Source organism: Mauremys reevesii, linkage group 18, assembly GCF_016161935.1.
Source record: "Mauremys reevesii isolate NIE-2019 linkage group 18, ASM1616193v1, whole genome shotgun sequence".
NCBI lineage: Eukaryota > Metazoa > Chordata > Testudines > Geoemydidae > Mauremys > Mauremys reevesii.
Window position 1 is genome coordinate 31,665,889 of NC_052640.1, and position 17,377 is coordinate 31,683,265.

General features: G+C 54.8%; 1 protein-coding gene across 4 annotated transcripts in view; it reads left to right on the top strand.

Annotated features, from left to right (window-relative positions):
* The window catches only part of SEC14L2 (SEC14 like lipid binding 2), a 54,417-nt gene that overhangs the window by 17,146 nt on the left and 19,894 nt on the right, over positions 1 to 17,377 (top strand). For all 4 annotated transcript variants that reach the window (XM_039505441.1, XM_039505438.1, XM_039505439.1 and 1 more), the window contains 3 exons: positions 1,315 to 1,390; positions 16,558 to 16,601; positions 17,235 to 17,294. In XM_039505441.1, the coding sequence (XP_039361375.1) occupies positions 16,590 to 16,601; positions 17,235 to 17,294 (72 nt within the window). In that variant the 5' untranslated portion in view covers positions 1,315 to 1,390; positions 16,558 to 16,589. The remainder of the gene's footprint in view (positions 1 to 1,314; positions 1,391 to 16,557; positions 16,602 to 17,234; positions 17,295 to 17,377) is intronic.

Genomic DNA, 17,377 nt, shown 5'->3' on the forward strand with positions numbered 1-17,377 from the left:
CTGAGGCCAAGCCCCCTTTCCCACCACATCTCTTATGCTGGCCAGGGAGTCCCCTTACACAAGGGCTGTTCCCAGGAGCAGTAACAACTCGCTGCGCTGCCCAAGTGGCAGAAGGATCACAGCACAAACGATCGCTGGGGAATGGGCCTTGATGAGCTGCCTCCTCACTGGCCCATGGCTTTGACGATCAGGACCAAGGCCTTGATCTGGCAGCGGCAGCATGAAAACCAGAGCTGTGTCCAGATGAAAGCACTGAAATGCCCTTGCGAAGGAGAGACCGAAGCTGAACCCCAGGGGTGGGGATGGGTCACAGGACTGAAATATTAACTTGGGGGGGAGGGTGTCTGAAGGACGTCAGCCCCACAGGCAGTTGTGCTGCATAGGCTGCTGCATGGGGTGGGGTGGAAGGAGTTGAATCCCCCCTCAGAGTGACGCGTTAGAAAGGAGCAGCAGGGAAACACCCCACCAGCAAGATCTCTGGAGCTGTGGACAGGCCTGCCGGGGAGGTGGTGGAAGTGCCTCCCATAGGACCCTGCAGCTAGACTGGAGATAGAACAACCCTGTCTCCAGCCCAGAGGGCTGGACTAGATGGGACCTAATGGGTCTCTTCAACCTCTACAGGGTCTTCCCTGAAACCCTGATCTCTAGGGGCAGGAGTACGTTGCCATGGTGAAGAGCTCCTCATTAGACAGCTCTCTGCCCCCCCCCCCCCCAATACTCCTGTGCCTACAGCCATCCTGGCCTGTGGCATAAGTGACGTCAGAAAGGGAGAGGGTCCCTCCCCCGCCCACAAGTCGCTGCGGTCTGGTTGTCTCCACTTGGGGCCCAAACATTGGGTGCAGGCCTTTTGCTGTTCTGCAGCCCCCAGCTCCGGGAGCGCGAAGCCCATGCAGGAGACATGTCCTGCTGTAGACATGCTCAGCAGTCACTTTGCCCTTCGGTCTTAGCGGTCGAGGGAAACAGGTCCGACTTGTGAGAGGCCTTGGCCAGATTGCAGGGCAGGCATGGGGCTGTCTGCGGCCTGGCAGCTGGGCACTTCCTGGGCAGTTGCATGCAACGTGCCCCTTGGGAGTCTACCTCCTCCTTGCCCCTGCCCTGACTAAAGTCTCATCGTGGGATCAACCTTCGGAGTCCCCAAGGTGCTGGGCCCTGGATGGGGGGGGGGGTGTCATGGGGGCTGGGTGAGAAGTCCTGGCCTCTGCACTGAGACACTGAGCTTGTGGGCTCTGCGGGGCCCAGTTGGTGCCTCCAGCTTTGCTGATCCTGCACTGGGAAGCGCCCATGACGCTGTCCCTGCTCCTCTTCTCTCTGCAGTTCCGTGAGAACCTCCAGGACGTGCTGCCCTCCCTTCCCAATCATGACGACTACTTCCTCTTGCGCTGGCTCAGAGGTAACGGGCTGGAGGAGGGGGAGATGCGGTGTGGAGCCAAGCTAGCCCTAGTTACCCCTTGAGCCGAGATCAGCCGCAGGCACTGAGCCACTGCTGGAGCTTTCTTGTTGTTCCCACTCCTGCGAGCCAGGAAGAAAATGGAGGGGCCTGAGTTTGCCTGGGGTGTTTTAGGCAGAGGTGAAAGTAAGTGGGTACGGGCTGGTACGGAGGACCGGTAAGAAAAGGTGCAGTAGCTACCAGCAAGAAAATGGAGCATTCTCTCCCTCTCTGACTCCGCCTCCTGGCTCCAGCAAAATTGAGGGTCCAGGAGCCCCACTCCATGAATGTTCGGGGTCGGGTCTCCCCCCTGGCCCCACCTGCTGCTCCCCCGCGCCTCCCCTGAGTGTGCCGCGGCCCCCCTTTGCTGCCCCCATGCACCTCCCTGGGTCCTGGAGCAGAGCGTTTGTCTCTCCCTGTCCCCGGCAGCTCCATGCTGCCTGCCTGCATTAACTGCTGCCACGGGGTCCTAGTGCCCCCGCCCCCGTCCCCACCACTGCCAGGGCAGGCTGCCATTCCCCCTAGGACCCTTTCATTTTCCAGTGGGACCCTCCACCGGTACAGCCGCCCCCCTGCCTGCAGTCACTGCTCTTGCCTCACGCTGGGTAAGGGGCAGCAGCAGGGGAGGAGGTGCACATGTGATGGCAGACCCCTCCCCCCAGCATGGCACCCACCACAGGGGAGGTGAGGGGGATTCCTGGACCTGAGAGGGGCCCTAGGAGCATGTGCAGTGACAGTGGGGGAGTGAGTGTGCTGCGGGGGGGGGGGGAGAAGGGGGTCCCTACCCCAGAGCTCGCTGCTGCCAGCAGGGAGAGGGCTGGGGGGAGTCCTTCTCTCTGGCTCCAGTCCCAGGGCAGCCTGCCTGCACCCCAAACTCATCCCCAGCCCTGCCCCACCCCAGAGTCCACACCCCCAGCCAGAGCCCTCATCCCCCGCACCCCAACTCTCTGTCCTAGCCCTGAGCCTCTCCAACACCCCAAACCCCTCATCCCCAGCCACATCCCAAATCCACCCCAGCCTCACCCCACAGCCCTCACCCCTGTATCCCTTCCCTCCACACTCCCTCCCATCCCCAAACTCCCTCCCAGAGCCTGCACCCTGCATCCCAGTCCCCTGCCCCAGCTCAGGGCCTGCATCCCAGACCTCCTCCCCAACCCAAACTCCCTCCCAGAGTCTTGGGCAGGTGGGGGGTGGAGTTTGGGGGGGCAGAGTTTGGGCAAGGGCAGGTTCTGGGCACCACCAAAATTTCTACAAACCTGCCACCCCTGCCAGCAAGAGCTGGTGCGCCATACCGGGTGGACCAGCTTCCTGAGGCAGCAATTTAAAGGGCTGGAGCCCAAGGCCCTTTAAATTGCTGCCAGAGCCCCGCTGCCAGAGCCATGAGGTAGCGGCTGCGGGGCTCGGGTGGCGATTTAAAGGGCTCAGGGCTCCTGCCGCCGCTACCGCCCCGGGCCCTTTAAATCATCGCTGGAGCCCCACTGCCGCTAGCCCAGGGCTTTGAGGACAATTTAAAGGGCCCGGGCCCTTTAAATAGCCCCCGGAGCCTGCCGGAGCCCTGGGGTAGCGACGGCTGGGCTCTGGTGGCTATTGAAAGGGTTCGGGGCTCCCGCTGCCTCTACCACCCTGGGCCCTTTAAATAGCCACCAGAGCCCTGCCGCCGCTACCCCAGGGCTCCAGCAGCAGGGCTCCGGAGATGATTTAAAGGGCCCTGTAGGGTAGTGGCAGCCGGAGCCCCGGGCCCTGCTGCTGGAGCCCTGGGGCTCCATCGGCAATTTAAAGGGCCTGGAGCTCTGCTGCGGTAGCAGCAGCTAGAGCCCTGGGCCCTTTAAATTGCCCCCCAACCCCAGGGCTCCCAGCCACCTCTGCAGCTGGGAGCTCAGGGGGTGATTTAAAGGGCTTGGGGCTCTCAGCTGCTGCTACCACAGCCCTAGCCCTGGGCCCTTTAAATCCTGATATAAAGGGCCTGGGGATTTAAAGGCTCCGCCTCTTCTGGTGGAGGCCATGCCCCTCCGCAGGATTCCAGAGTACCAGCAAGTCCTTTAAGTTACTTTTACCCCTGGTTTAGGTTTGCCTCACAGAGGGAGTGGGGGCTTGTCACCCCTGAGCAGGGAAGCGGGGAAATGCCTCCTTGGGCACAAGAGGAAGGAATGGCGAGGGGTGGGGGCGTGTGGGGATTCCCCTGCTGAGCCCCTGGGAGGAGGGAGAAGAGGAAATCCCTTAGCAGCACGAGGGCACCCATGGGCTTTTGCTGTAGGATTCAGACCCCAGGCTCCAAGCAGCCCTGGGATATCGGGTTTGTCTTTAAGCTGCTGGTTTCTCTCAGAGAACAATAGAGCAATCTGACCCCCTGTGGGGGCAGTGGCAGAACAGGTAGGGCAGTCCAGGATTAGGGACCCCACACACCTGCCGGTGTCTGGGTGCAATGGAAGATGGTTCAAGTGTGAGAACTGGGTCGGGGGAGGGAGAAGCTGCTCTTTTGTCTGGGGTAGCTGTGGTTTTGGGTTACACACAGGCACAGGGAGCAGGCGCAGGGAGCTAGCCGCATTTCTTGGTTGCATTAGCTGTGGCCTGAGCCAGCCCTGCAGCGGGGAACCAAGAGGGAAAGGGCTAAGAGCTCAGCTGTGTGAGAGGTCTGGGCCCTGGCCATGACAGAGCCAGCCTGCTCTGTCTGGGGCATGAATGGGCTGACTTGGCTTTTGGGGGCACATGGCTTCCTCAGCACCCAGGCCTGAGTGTTTCTAGCCCTGTTGCTACTCTCACATGCAGCCTGAGTCCTGGGGGGTGATTCCCAGCCAGGGGCACCAGTGGGACACCCCACAGTTAGAGCCAAGCAGGGAACAAAGACTAACAGCATCCCAGTGGCAGCCTTCGAGTAACAAATGGGCAGGGTGGGAGTGTGTCCATATGGGGAGGCAGGGAAAGGGCCTGTCCCTGGGAGAGAAGAGCAGGGGCTTGGTGGCCAGGATGCACATCTCTCTGCAGGCAAAGATGGCCATGCCCCATCAAGGAGCTTTTCTTTCCCTGGCAGGCGTGTTCTGGACGGCTCTGTGCCATCTGCAGGAAGCTGGGTGGGTTGGTACAGATCAGGCCGATATCAGAGGCCGATGAGGGGCCTTATCTTGGCAGGGGATGGGGCGGTGAACTGTGAGCTCTTTTATCACAGAGAACTCCCTCCCTCCCACTTTCTCCTGCTATCTGTTTTGGAAAGTCCAAAATTCAGAGACTTGTCCAGCCCTGACCTGGGAGATTTCTATCCCCCTGTGGCTGGGCGGGCCCAGTGTGGCTGGGCCATGCACTGCCAGATCCAGGGCAAGTCCCAGTACAAGGGGCTCTATGGGTCCTGTCTGCTTGGCCTCAGTGTTAGGGAGAGGCTTCTAAAAGCACAAAGGGCTGGGGGGTGCCTGCCTCTCCTTGACTGGCCCACCCACCCTTCCTACCTTTGCATAACTCCCCCATAGGCTCTGACCTCCCAGGCTCTCACTGTAGCAGGCCCCAAAGAGAGGCCCTCCAAGATCAGCATCTTTCCACTTGGCCCCATGAAGCCAGGACCCTAAACACACCCACAAGGCCCTGAGATCACTCCTCTGGTCTAAGGGGGTGTGGAGTACCCCCAGCACCCACTGAGAGCAGGAGGGGCTGGGGGGATCAGTCTGTCCAAGCAGCAGGCTGCTTTTAGTTTAGTTTAGTTGCTCTGTAAGCACCCAGCTGGACAGCATGGGCCCAGGCAGCTTAGCCCCAAATTTACATTGTTCTGGCATTAAAATACAGGGCTTCTTACAAACCTCAGTGTTGGGACCAGCATTGTAACAAAGGGAACTCCTTCCCCCGCAGCATGGGGGATCCACTTGGATGCCAGAATAGGCCAGCTGGCTTGGGACTCCTGCTTCCTATGCTAGAGATCATGGGTTCAAATCCATCTGGTGCCCTGGGGTGGGGGAAGAAGATGCATGAATGGGGCAGTAACCTTAGATTGGGGGTGTGTGTGTGTCCGTCCCTCTCTGCCTGATCTGCAGCTGCTCTGAGTCTGGTATAGCCCCAGCTATGAGGCTGAGGCTCTTTTGCGCAAGCTGCAGCAGCTCATGCTTTTAGCTCAGGATGTCACTGCTTCAGTGCCTATGGGCTGGCCAGGACGGCGGCTTTTACATAATGGTCCTTTTGGGTGGATCCACTTTTGGGGTTGGGTCTTAATACATGTATCTACAAAGCCGAGTAATCTGCAGTACTGGTTCCACACCCTACAGCAGTGGTGCCAATCCCATGTGTTGAAACATAAATATTAAATTAAAAAAAACACAATTGCCTTCAAAATCACCAGACTTAATAAGCTTTCTGAGCAACTAGGTGGCTGAGGTAATATCTCACTGGACCAACGTCTTTTGGTGAGGGACAAGCTTTCGGGCTTCTACACAGCTCTTCTTCTGTGTAAACTCAAAAGTGTCTCTCTCCCGCCAACAGATGTTGGTCTAACAAAAGATATTCCCTCATCCCCTTTGGCTCTCCAGTATCCTGGGAACAACACGTCTGCACCACCACTGCATTCAATCAACTTTCTGTTTGTTTTGTTTGCCATCTGCTTGCAGAGCCTTTAGGGCAGAGGTTCTCAAACTGGGGGTTGGGACCCCTCAGGAGGTTGTGAGGTTATTACATGGGGGGTCGCAAGCTGTCAGCCTCCACCCCAAACCCTGCTTTGCATCCAGCATTTATAATGGTGTTAAATATATAAAGAAGTGCTTTTAATGTATAAGGGGGGTCGCACTCAGCCGCTTGCTATTTGAAAGGGGTCACCAGTACAGAGGTTTGAGAACTACTGCTTTAGGGGACATTGGGGTCTGAGTGCCAAGCTATTCTCCACAAACCCAAGGGCCAGAAACTTACTTAAGTGTGATTCTCACCTAATCACTTGACTTTGGAGGCTGGGACTTGCCGAAAAGACACCGAATGTCATGAGCTCGGGGATAAAGTCCTGACAACTGGGGACACTGCCCCAGGAAACACTGCAGGGCTTGGGAGATAGCTGCAGTGCTTTTTCTTAGGGCAGATTCTCCCACTTGACAAGCTACCAAGAAGGCTCTCCCTGTTGGACTTTACAAAGCAGATAAGCAACTGCGATTGGAGAAAGGGCAAGTGACACCGCGTTCTGTGATAAAATGAGCTCACAGTTCACCCTCTCTCCTGCAGAAGTGAGATAAAGCTGCTCTGGGACAGAACCCAGGGGATTTAAGCCCTAGCAGCCCTTCATAGAGAGATCATAAATGGAGCTATTAAGGGGGGAGGGAGGTTGTAAAACCTTTGATCTGTGCACCCCTGCACCACAGGCCAGTCTCCTTCTCTTGAACTGGGGTCACATTCCAACTCCTCCTTCCAAACAGCAGAGCCTGCTGGCTGGGGGGTGGGGGGAAAGAAGGTACTTTAAAGAGATTTTACACATCAGTACAACTTGCCCTTTATTTCCCATTCACTGAGAATCCTGGGAAACCCCTGGCACCTCCTGAGCCGCTTCCTCTTCAAAGCTCTTTACCAGCACTAGTTAAGGAGAGGCAGTGTACCCTAATACAAGAACTAGGGGTCACCACATGAAATGAATGGGCAGCAGGTTTAAAACAAATAAAAGGAAGTTCTTCACGCGGCGCACAGTCAACTTGTGGAACTCCTTGCCTGAGGAGGTTGTGGAGTCTAGGACTATGACAGCGTTTAAAAGAGAACTGGATAAATTCATGGTGGTTAAGTCCATTAATGGCTATTAGCCAGGATGGGTAAGGAATGGTGTCCCTAGCCTCTGTTTGTCAGAGGGTGGAGATGGATGGCAGGAGAGCGATCACTTGATCATTGCCTGTTAGGTTCACTCCCTCTGGGGCACCTGGCATTGGCCACTGTCGGTAGACAGGATATTGGGCTGGATAGACCTTTGGTCTCACCCAGTATGTCTGTTCTTAGTGCACCAGACTGGGACTTAGGGGACCTGGGTTCTAGTCCTGTCTCTACTGCATGACCTTGAGCAAGTCATTTAACATCTCTGCACCTCAGTGTTTCCATCCGTAAATTGGGAATAATGACACTGACCTCCTTTGAGAGCTACTGATGAAAAGAGCGCTAGTTCTTATGCCCACCCCTGTTATAGGAGTCAGGATGCTCCTGAGTTCTAGTCCTGGCTCTGCAACTGACACCCCATCTGACCTCACCTCTCTGTGCCTCAGTTTCCCCATCTGTGACCTGGGGGATAGTGATACTTTCCTACCAGGCAGAGGCACTTTCAGATTAAGTTCAATCACTTTAGTGCTGAGTAGCTGTAATGAGTAGCACATGAGCGTATTGTCCTCATGATTGTGATTAATAACCAACCCTTCCCAAGTCATATAAACCACACTCCAGCCCCTACCCAGAGAGAATCCTGTGTCACACCTGGCTCCATTGTGCTGGGTGCTGTGCACACACACTTCATCAAAGACAGACATTGCCCCAAAACTGGGGAGATGTGTCACTCCCAGGTTTGGGCCTGTGTTTCCCTGAACTCAGGCATGAGACTAGAGCGTGAGCAGGAATGTAAATACTCACCACAGCAGGTTGAGGAGCCCAGGGCAGGATCAGGCAGGAGGCAGCGATAGGCAGAGAGGGAACTGGCCCTTACCATTACTTTTAAATCTGGGAGTGCAGGCACTCAGAGCTGGAGAGCAAGGCTGTAACCAGCCCAGCCCAAGGGCAACGTTCCAGCACCTGGCCAGACAAATGCAGAGAGCTCCCATGGCAGGAATCCTCTGTGCAGTACAAACTCGCTCGTAGCTGGAGGTACAGTCCTAACTATGGTGATAACAGGTAAACCGCCACCTGTGTCCCCTCACCGCCTGGGCTGGGTCTGAGGTACTGTGCCTCATTTTCCCAATAAATCAATAAGCTCCACTAGAGGCTCTCTGGTGGCCAAAAATACCCCTCCTTGGGGTCTAGGTTTATGAACAAAGTAAATCTCAAAGTCCAACAAAAGTTCTTGCCCCCACTACAGCTACCCTTTAATCTGTGCCCAGGCCTTCTTGGCTGGTGTCTTTTTCTGCTCTCCCTGGCCCTCTAGCCTCTGGTTCTGCTTTCCAGATCCAAAGATCCCCTGCAGGAGTGCCCTGTTCACCACAGCTCTAGTGCAATTTCTGCCAAAGCTTCCTCACTAAATGTCTGTCCCCCTACATCTTCCAGCTCTTACTCCTGAGGACATTCTGCACCAAAAAATTAAAAATTCTGCACACACACTTTTAAAATTCTGCAAATTTTATTTGCCAAATAAACGTGGAGGCTCCAGCATGGCATTGGGGAGCACAGGCCACTGGCTGCACGGGGTGGGAGATCACTGTGCAGCTTGCCCCCGGGACATGGACTCAGCGGTGAGGCTGCACCCAACCCTGATGCAGTGCAAGGACTGGGCCTGCTCCAGAAACACCCCAGGGCCCTGCCCCTCCATGCCAGGTGCACCAGGTGTGGGCAGGCAGGCTCAGCAAGGCCAGGCTCCAAGTGTAGAGGACACGGTGATGGCATTAAGCTTCCGACAGTCCACACAGAACCGATTGACCCATCCTTTTTGGGGACCAGCACCACAAGAGAGGCCCAAGGGCTGGAAGATGGCGGGATCACCCCCAAAGCCAGCATGTCACTGACCTCTCTTTCCAGGTCCTGAGCAGTTTTCCCAGTGACTCAGAAGAGGGAGCATCTGATAGGAGAATGCAATCCTGTATCCACCTGGTGGACAGTCAGATTAGTGAGTCCAGGCTGGTTGGAAAACAGCTGTCAGTACAAATGCAACACCCCTCTAATCTCAGCTTGCTGGGCAAGTGTTAGCTGATCAGAGAGGGGAATTGTTTCCAGGGAGGAGCCAGCTCCTGTCTCAGGGAATAGATCTACTAAAGGGTCATCTCCCTGCTCCTTCCAATGCCTACACACAGCCACCACCACATTCCCCCTGTCATAATATGGCTTCATCATGTTAACGTGGTACACCCTGTGGTGGTGTGCCTGGTTAGACAGTTCCACCACATAGTTTAGAATCATAGAATCATAGAATCTCAGAGTTGGAAGGGACCTCAGGAGGTCATCTAGTCCAACCCCCTGCTCAAAGCAGGACCAAACCCAACTAAATCATCCCAGCCAGGGCTTTGTCAAGCCTGACCTTAAAAACCTCTAAGGAAGGAGATTCCACCACCTCCCTAGGTAACCCATTCCAGTGCTTCACCACCCTCCTAGTGAAAAAGTTTTTCCTAATGTCCAACCTAAACCTCCCCCTCTGCAACTTGAGACCATTACTCCTTGTTCTGTCATCTTCTACCACTGAGAACAGTCTAGATCCATCCTCTTTGGAACCCCCTTTCAGGTAGTTGAAAGCAGCTATCAAATCCCCCCTCATTCTTCTCTTCTGCAGACTAAACAATCCCAGTTCCCTCAGCCTCTTCTCATAAGTCATGTGCTCCAGCCTCCTAATCATTTTTGTTGCCCTCCGCTGGACTCTCTCCAATTTATCCACATCCTTCTTGTAGTGTGGGGCCCAAAACTGGACACAGTACTCCAGATGAGGCCTCACCAGTGCTGAGTAGAGGGGAATGATCACATCCCTCGATCTGCTGGCAATGCTCCTACTTATACAACCCAAAATGCCATTAGCCTTCTTGGCAACAAGGGCACACTGTTGACTCATATTCAGCTTTTCGTCCACCGTAACCCCTAGGTCCTTTTCTGCAGAACTGCTGCCCAGCCATTCGGTCCCTAGTCTGTAACAGTGCATGGGATTCTTCCGTCCTAAGTGCAGGACTCTGCGCTTGTCCTTATTGAACCTCATCATATTTCTTTTGGCCCAATCCTCTAATTTGTCTAGGTCCCTCTGTATCCTATCCCTACCCTCCAGCGTATCAACCACTCCTCCCAGTTTAGTGTCATCTGCAAACTGGCTAGGAGTGCAGTCCACACCATCCTCCAGATCATTAATGAAGATATTGAATAAAACCGGCCCCAGCACCGACCCTTGGGGCACTCCACTTGATACCGGCCGCCAACTAGACATGGACCCATTGATCACTACCCGTTGAGCCCGACCATCTAGCCAGTTTTCTATCCACCTTACCGTCCATTCATCCAGCCCAGACTTCTTTAACTTGCTGGCAAGAATACTGTGGGAGACTGTATCAAAAGCTTTGCTAAAGTCCAGAAATAGCACATCCGCTGCTTTCCCCTCATCCACAGAGCCGGTTATCTCATCATAGAAGGCAATTAGGTTAGTCAGGCATGACTTGCCCTTGGTGAATCCATGCTGACTGTTCCTGATCACTTTCCCCTCCTTTAAGTGGTTCAGGATTGATTCCTTGAGGACCTGTTCCATGATTTTTCCAGGGACTGAGGTGAGACTGACTGGCCTGTAGTTCCCTGGATCTTCCTTCTTCCCTTTTTTAAAGATGGGCACTACATTAGCTTTTTTCCAGTCGTCCGGGACCTCCCCCGATCGCCATGATTTTTCAAAGATAATGGCCAATGGCTCTGCAATCTCATCGGCCAACTCCTTTAGCACCCTCGGATGCAGCGCATCCGGCCCCATGGACTTGTGCTCATCCAGCTTTCCTAAATAGTCCCGAACTACTTCTTTCTCCACAGAGAGCTGGTCACCTCCTCCCCATACCGTGCTGCAGAGTGCAGCTGTCTGGGAGCTGACCTTGTCTGTGAAGACAGAGGCCAAAAAAGCATTGAGTACACTAGCTTTCTCCACATCCTCTGTCACTAGGTTCCCTCCCTCATTCAGCAAGGGGCCCACACTTTCCTTGACTTTCTTCTTGTTGCTAACATACCTGAAGAAACCCTTCTTGTTACTCCTAACATCTCCGGCTAGCTGCAACTCCAAGTGTGATTTGGCCTTCCTAATTTCAAACCTGCATGCCTGAGCAATACTTTTATACTCCTCCCTGGTTATTTGTCCAATCTTCCACTTCTTGTAAGCTGTTTTTTTGTGTTTAAGACGAGCAAGGATTTCACTGTTAAGCCAAGCTGGTCGCCTGCCATATTTACTTTTCTTCCTACACATCGGGATGGTTTGTTCCTGTAACATCAATAAGGTTTCTTTAAAATACAGCCAGCTTCCCTCGACTCCTTTCCCCGTCATGTTATTCTCCCAGGGGACCTTGCCCATCAGTTCCCTGAGGGAGTCAAAGTCTGCTTTTCTGAAGTCCAGGGTCTCTGTTCTACTGCTTTTCTTTTTTCCTTGTGTCAGGACCCTGAACTCGACCATCTCATGGTCACTGCCTCCCAGGTTCCCATCCACTATTGCTTCCTCTACTGTTTCTTCCCTGTTTGTGAGCAGCAGGTCAAGAAGAGCTTTTCCCCTAGTTGGTTCCTCCAGCACTTGCACCAGGAAATTGTCCCCTACACTTTCCAGAAACTTCCTCATTTTTACCTCATTTAATTGCTTGACAACCTTGAAAGGGCCTTCACAGGTGTCTTGTAGTTTGTGTTTTCTCACGGGGATAAGAACCATCACCTGGTCCCCGGTGGCGTCACTCCCAGTCCAATGGGCTGGTGGAGAGGTGGATGATGCTGAATACCTTTATGAACCAGCACCCGCAGGATTGGGACAAGTATTTACCTTCCCTGCTGTTCGTGTACAGGGAAGTGCCCCAGGAGTCTACCGGGTTTTCGCCTTTTGAACTGTTATATGGAAGATAAGGGGGCCCCTGGACCTGATGAGAGACAAATGGGAGGGGAAGGCCACTCCCGATGGAGAATCAGTGGTGGAGTATATCTTTACCTTCCAAGAAAGACTTGCTGAGCTCATGGGCTTGGCCAAGGAGAATCTGGTCAGAGCCCAGAGGAAGCAGAAGGTCTGCTATGACCGCACGACACGGGCCCGCACCTATATGCTGAGGCCCAGATGTGCTGAACCCCCACATTTCTCCCACAAACACCAGAGCAGGGCTGACATGAAGTTGGATCCCTGGTCTGTCAAGACTTCCGTAGGGAACCCCACTCAGGTGAAAATGGTCACTGTGTCTGCTTCGATAGAAGACAAGGCCTCGGGGTAACGGGTAGTGAAATCTACCTCTACTAGAATGTATTTCTTCCACGACCAGGTCGTCTTGCTGAGAGGCCCCACTATGTCCACAGCCGCCTTCTGAAAAGCCTCTTCTATGATGGGCAAAGGTCTCAAAGCTACTGTTGGACAGTATTAAAGACTCCAGGCCAGTAAAAGTTCTGTAGCAGCCTCTGCCTGGTGCGCCGGGTTCCCTGGTGTCCTGAGAGGGGGATGTCATGGGCCAGGTACAGTAGCTTGATGTGGTACTTCTGGGGGATCACCAGCTGCCTCCTGATCCCCCACAACTCCACTTCCCCTGGGGGAGCCCATTCTCGGTACAGGAATCCCTTCTCCCACAGGAACCTCTCCTGGCAGCCTTTCCCCATGGTCTGTGGCCAGCCAGGTCCCTTAGCTTCTGCAAGGAGGGATCTTTCTGCAACTTGGCCTGGAACTCGGCAGCTGGGGAAGGGATAGGGGCCTGCTCCCTCTCGCTGGCTGGGTCTGAAGCTGCAGCCCCTCTGAGCCTTGTCCCTGGGCACTCCCTCCCCATTAGGGTAGGGTCCTGTGCCTCCAGTGAGGTACCCTCCCTGATGTCAGGGCGTTGTGCCCCTCACCAGGTCTGGCTATGGGTCACGACCAGGGCGTTCTGGGGATTGCTTGGCCAATCCTCTAGGTCACCTCCCATCAACACCTCAGTGAGCAAATGGTGGTGCACCCCCACATCCTTGGGGCCCTCCGTGGCCCCCCATTTCAGATGTACACTTGCCATGGGCACCTTGAATGGGGTCCCACTCAAGCCCATCAGGGTCAGGTAGGTATCGGGCACCACCCGATCTGGGGCCACCACCTTGGGCCGGGCCAGTGTCACCTCAGTGCTCGTGTCCCAGTATCCACTGACCTTCCTCCCATCCACCTCCAGGGGAACAGGGCACTCGCTCTGCAGGAATAGCCCCACGCCCACCCTGTAAACGGAGAACTTTGAGTCTGGAGCATCCAGCCCTCCCAGTGGAGCTGATCTGGGAAATTCCTCCCTCCTGAGCAGTTGGTTAGCTGCCTGCCCCTCCTGCCTGGGAAGCCTGCCCCTTCTCCAGCTGGGTCCCTAGCCAGTTAACCTTGTGAGGGTTTGATTTGCTCAGTCTGTCTTTGAGCTTGGGGCACTGGGTCCATATGTGGCCTCTCTGCCCAAAGTAATAACAATTCACGCTCCACTGGTCCCCTCGAGCCGGGCAGTCGGTCCTGGTGCCAGTTGTTCCCCTGGAGAGGGGGTTCTCCACATTCCCCGCTTGGGGGGTCCCAGGGTGACTCACTGTCTGCACCATGGTGGGCTTATTCCTTTGGGACTACTCCGTTCCACCCCCTGACAAACTCGTTGGCCAGCTGCCCTGCACTCTGCAGGTCCTCTAGCTTTTTATCCACCAACCATATCCTCAGGTCGGATGGGCAATGTTCATACAGGTGCTCCAGTACAACCAGTTTAACCATGTTCTCCTTTGTCTTGGCCCCATCTGCCAACTTGTAAACATATCCCTCCATTCGGAGGATCAGTTCCAGATATGTGTCCACTGACTCCGGAACTTTTTCCTGTACGCCTTGGGAGTCATCCCAAACTTGCATAACAGGGCCTTTTTGAACAGTTCATAGTCCCCTGCCTCCACCCCTTCCATTTGGCTGTACATCCCTGTGGCTTTGTGGTCCCGTAAGGGGTGAGGAACCAGAGCCTGTCTGCAGGGTCAACTCTGTGCAGCCCACAGACCTTCTCAAAGGCCATCAGGCATTCATCTATGTCCTCCCCTTCCTTAAACTGGGACAGGATGCGCTTATCAAAGTTCCATGTAGTCCTGGGTCCCCCCTCACTCACTGCAGCAGGGGGCTCTCTGCTCCTCAGCTTTGCCAACTCCAGTTCATGCTGCCACGGTTTCTCCCGATCCTCCAGCTCTTTCAGTTTTATCTGCCTCTCCCATTCCAGCTGCCTCAGCTCCAGCAACAGGGATCTTGGCCGTGAGGATCCCCTGCTGGCTGCGGGGGTCACGGTGTTCGCCTGGCTGCTTCTAGCCACTCCCCTAGCCAGAAGTAGGAGAGGCCTCGGAGTGCCCTCAGCAGCAGTCTGACCACTCCCAGCCAGGACAGACACCGGTGCCAGCGCTGCATCTGCCGGGCTGCTTCCCTCAGTGATCCTCCTCCTCCAGCTGGGCAATCAGCTGTGCTTTGGTGGCCTTCCCTCTGCAAAGCCCTCTCTCCTTACACAGCTCTACAAGGTCCCTCTTAAGGAGATGGTTATACATCTCTCCGCTGTTCCCAAGTTGTTGTGGACTCGCAGGCCTGTGTGCTCTCAGCTCCCCTTGGTTTCCTGGAAGACCCTCTAGTGTGCCAGCCCTTCTCCAGGTCACCACCTCACTCCCAGGGTCAAGCTGCAGACTCCTCCACCCCTGAAACCACTCACTGCAGTCCCCAGGGGGACCTGTTACTGCAACAGTCTTTCTCACTGGTCACACACTCCCAGGGTTAAGTGTAGCTCCTCTGCCTCCTGAAACTGCTCCTCTCTGAGCCTTCAGCACGCCTGGTTCTTGTTAATCTCCCATCATTTTACTGCTCCTCAGTCACTTACTGCAGGAAGTGCCATCCACAGGGTGCAGTACATCCCACCGCTAACACCAGTTGTCACAGAATGTGGGGGAGTCAGGGCCCTGCACTCCCGGCTTCCTGCAATTCACCGTGACTCTCAGCCAGCCAGTAAAACAAAAGGTTTATTAGACAACAGGAACACAGTCTACAGCAGGGCTTGTAGGTACAGAAAACAGGACCCCTCAGTCAGATCCCTCTTGGGGGTGGAGAGCCCAGACTCAGGTTCTGGGCCTCCTCCCATGTCCCCCAGCCAGCTCCAACCTGAAACCCCTTCCTGCTGCCTCACCCAGCCACACCCCTGCCCCCTCCTCCAGCCTTTGTCCATTTTCCCAGACAGAAGGTGTCACCTGGCCCCAACCCCTTCATGGGCTCAGGTTACGAAGGGCAACCGCCATCGCTTACGTGCTGGCCGTCAAGTATCAACCCTCAGTGAAGTCACACCCTTATTTCCCATCACCATCTAGTATTGGTGCAGTACCCCAGGGAAACGGAGGCACGCCCCGTATTAGCAGAAGACAGTAAACTAGCAAAACTCCCATGCAACATTACCAGGTTAATACTCCCTACTCCATCACAGCTTCCCCGTCAGAAAGTCATTTTTCTGCAGGGAAGCAAAGAAATCTGCGGGGGACATAAATTCTGTGCATGCGCAGTGGTGCAGAATTCCCCCAGGAGTATCTTATAGGGGAATCACCTGGTTCCTGCTCAGGTGTGTCTACATGGTAACTAAGGTTGGCTGGTCCCAGGTCTCTAGCTCTTAAAGGGGCATGTCACCCTGTTCCAGGCCCTTTGCTGCTCCCTGCATGTATCAGACTCAGAGCTCCTGGCTTCCATGACAGGAAAGCGTGACCACCTGTTGGTTCCTGCTAGCCCTGCGGAGCTAACTCAGCTAAGGGAGAGGGAGCTGGAGTCTATTCCAACCTGTGCAACGTCAGCAGAACTGTCCAGCAGTCAGTGACCTCTGCACACCTCCCTGGAAGCCCAGAGGCTGCCCCAGTGTTGCTGGCATCACTGACTGCAGAATGATAATGGGAAGAAACGTTTTCCTTGTAGGTCTCTGGTTTGGATGCAGCCCAGGTAGTGGTGCTGGAGATTGGAACTCATCAGCATCTGATGGCAGGCAGGTGGCTTGTGCGCAATGAGTTGGTGGGTCTCAGCCCAGTTTGCAGCAGGCAGATAGCCACATAAAACAAATTGCCACCCCAGCTGGTGCTATTCACTCCAATAGTGGCAGCTCAGTTGAGAAGCCATGGACTGAATGGATCACATGGACTGATCCCAGGAGTTCAGTCCCTCTGGTTAAGGGGCCAGGAACAACTCGGGAGCTGATTTTTCCTGCTGCTCCCATACCTCACCGGCACTGTGCTCCAGCTCCCAGTGCTGCCATGCCGGCATCATTCACCAGCAGGAACTCCCTGGGGCAAGCTGTTCAGATGGGTAATAACAGAATGGGCCTGGCCACGAGCATAACCTTCCCGTTCTGTTGCAGCTCGATGTTTCGACCTGCAGAAATCCGAGGCCATGATCCGCAAGGTAAGAGAGCCTCCCAGCCCCCTCCCTGGGGTCTCTACATCCCAAATGGGGGTGCGGGGGAGAGAACAAAAGCAGTCCCCGATCCCTATGCCCCTGCACTCCCCACCGCTCTGCACACCCATGCTGATTCCAACAGGATCCAAGCCCATGATCCCATGTGTGCAGCCATTCATAAACCTGTCCAGGCCCCAAGCTACACGGCAGGCACTCCCAGCCTCTGGTTCCAGAGTCCAGCTCACACCAGAAGCCCTTGAAGTCCTGAGTCCCTTTTGGTTAGAAGCTGTCAGTTACATGCAGGATCTTTCCTGATTCTGCAGCTGTGTAATCCATACCTCGCTCCCCGCCTTGCTGAGTTTTGTTCCACAGTGTCAGTGTTCATCGGAGGAGGGTGGAAGATGTACACAGATTCCTGTATTTCCTGTCCCTGTCCCTGTCCCTGCTTGAAAGTGACCCAGACTTAGGGTGACCAGACAGCAAATGTTAAAAATTGGGATGGGGGTGGGGGGTAATAGGAGCCTATATAAGAAAAAGACCCAAAAATTGGGACTGTCCCTATAAAATCGGGAATCTGGTCACCCTACCCAGACTGTTTCCCTCCACTCTCAACAGCTCCCCTCTGGTTTGTTTTAACAGTACGTTGAGGTTCGGAAGCACATGGATGCTGACAACATCATCAACTGGTGCCCCCCGGAGGTGAGTTCCCATTTGCCCTCTCTCTTCTGTCCTCGGGGCTGGATTTCTGCACCTGTTCTGAGTGCAGCCTGCGAACGGCTGTG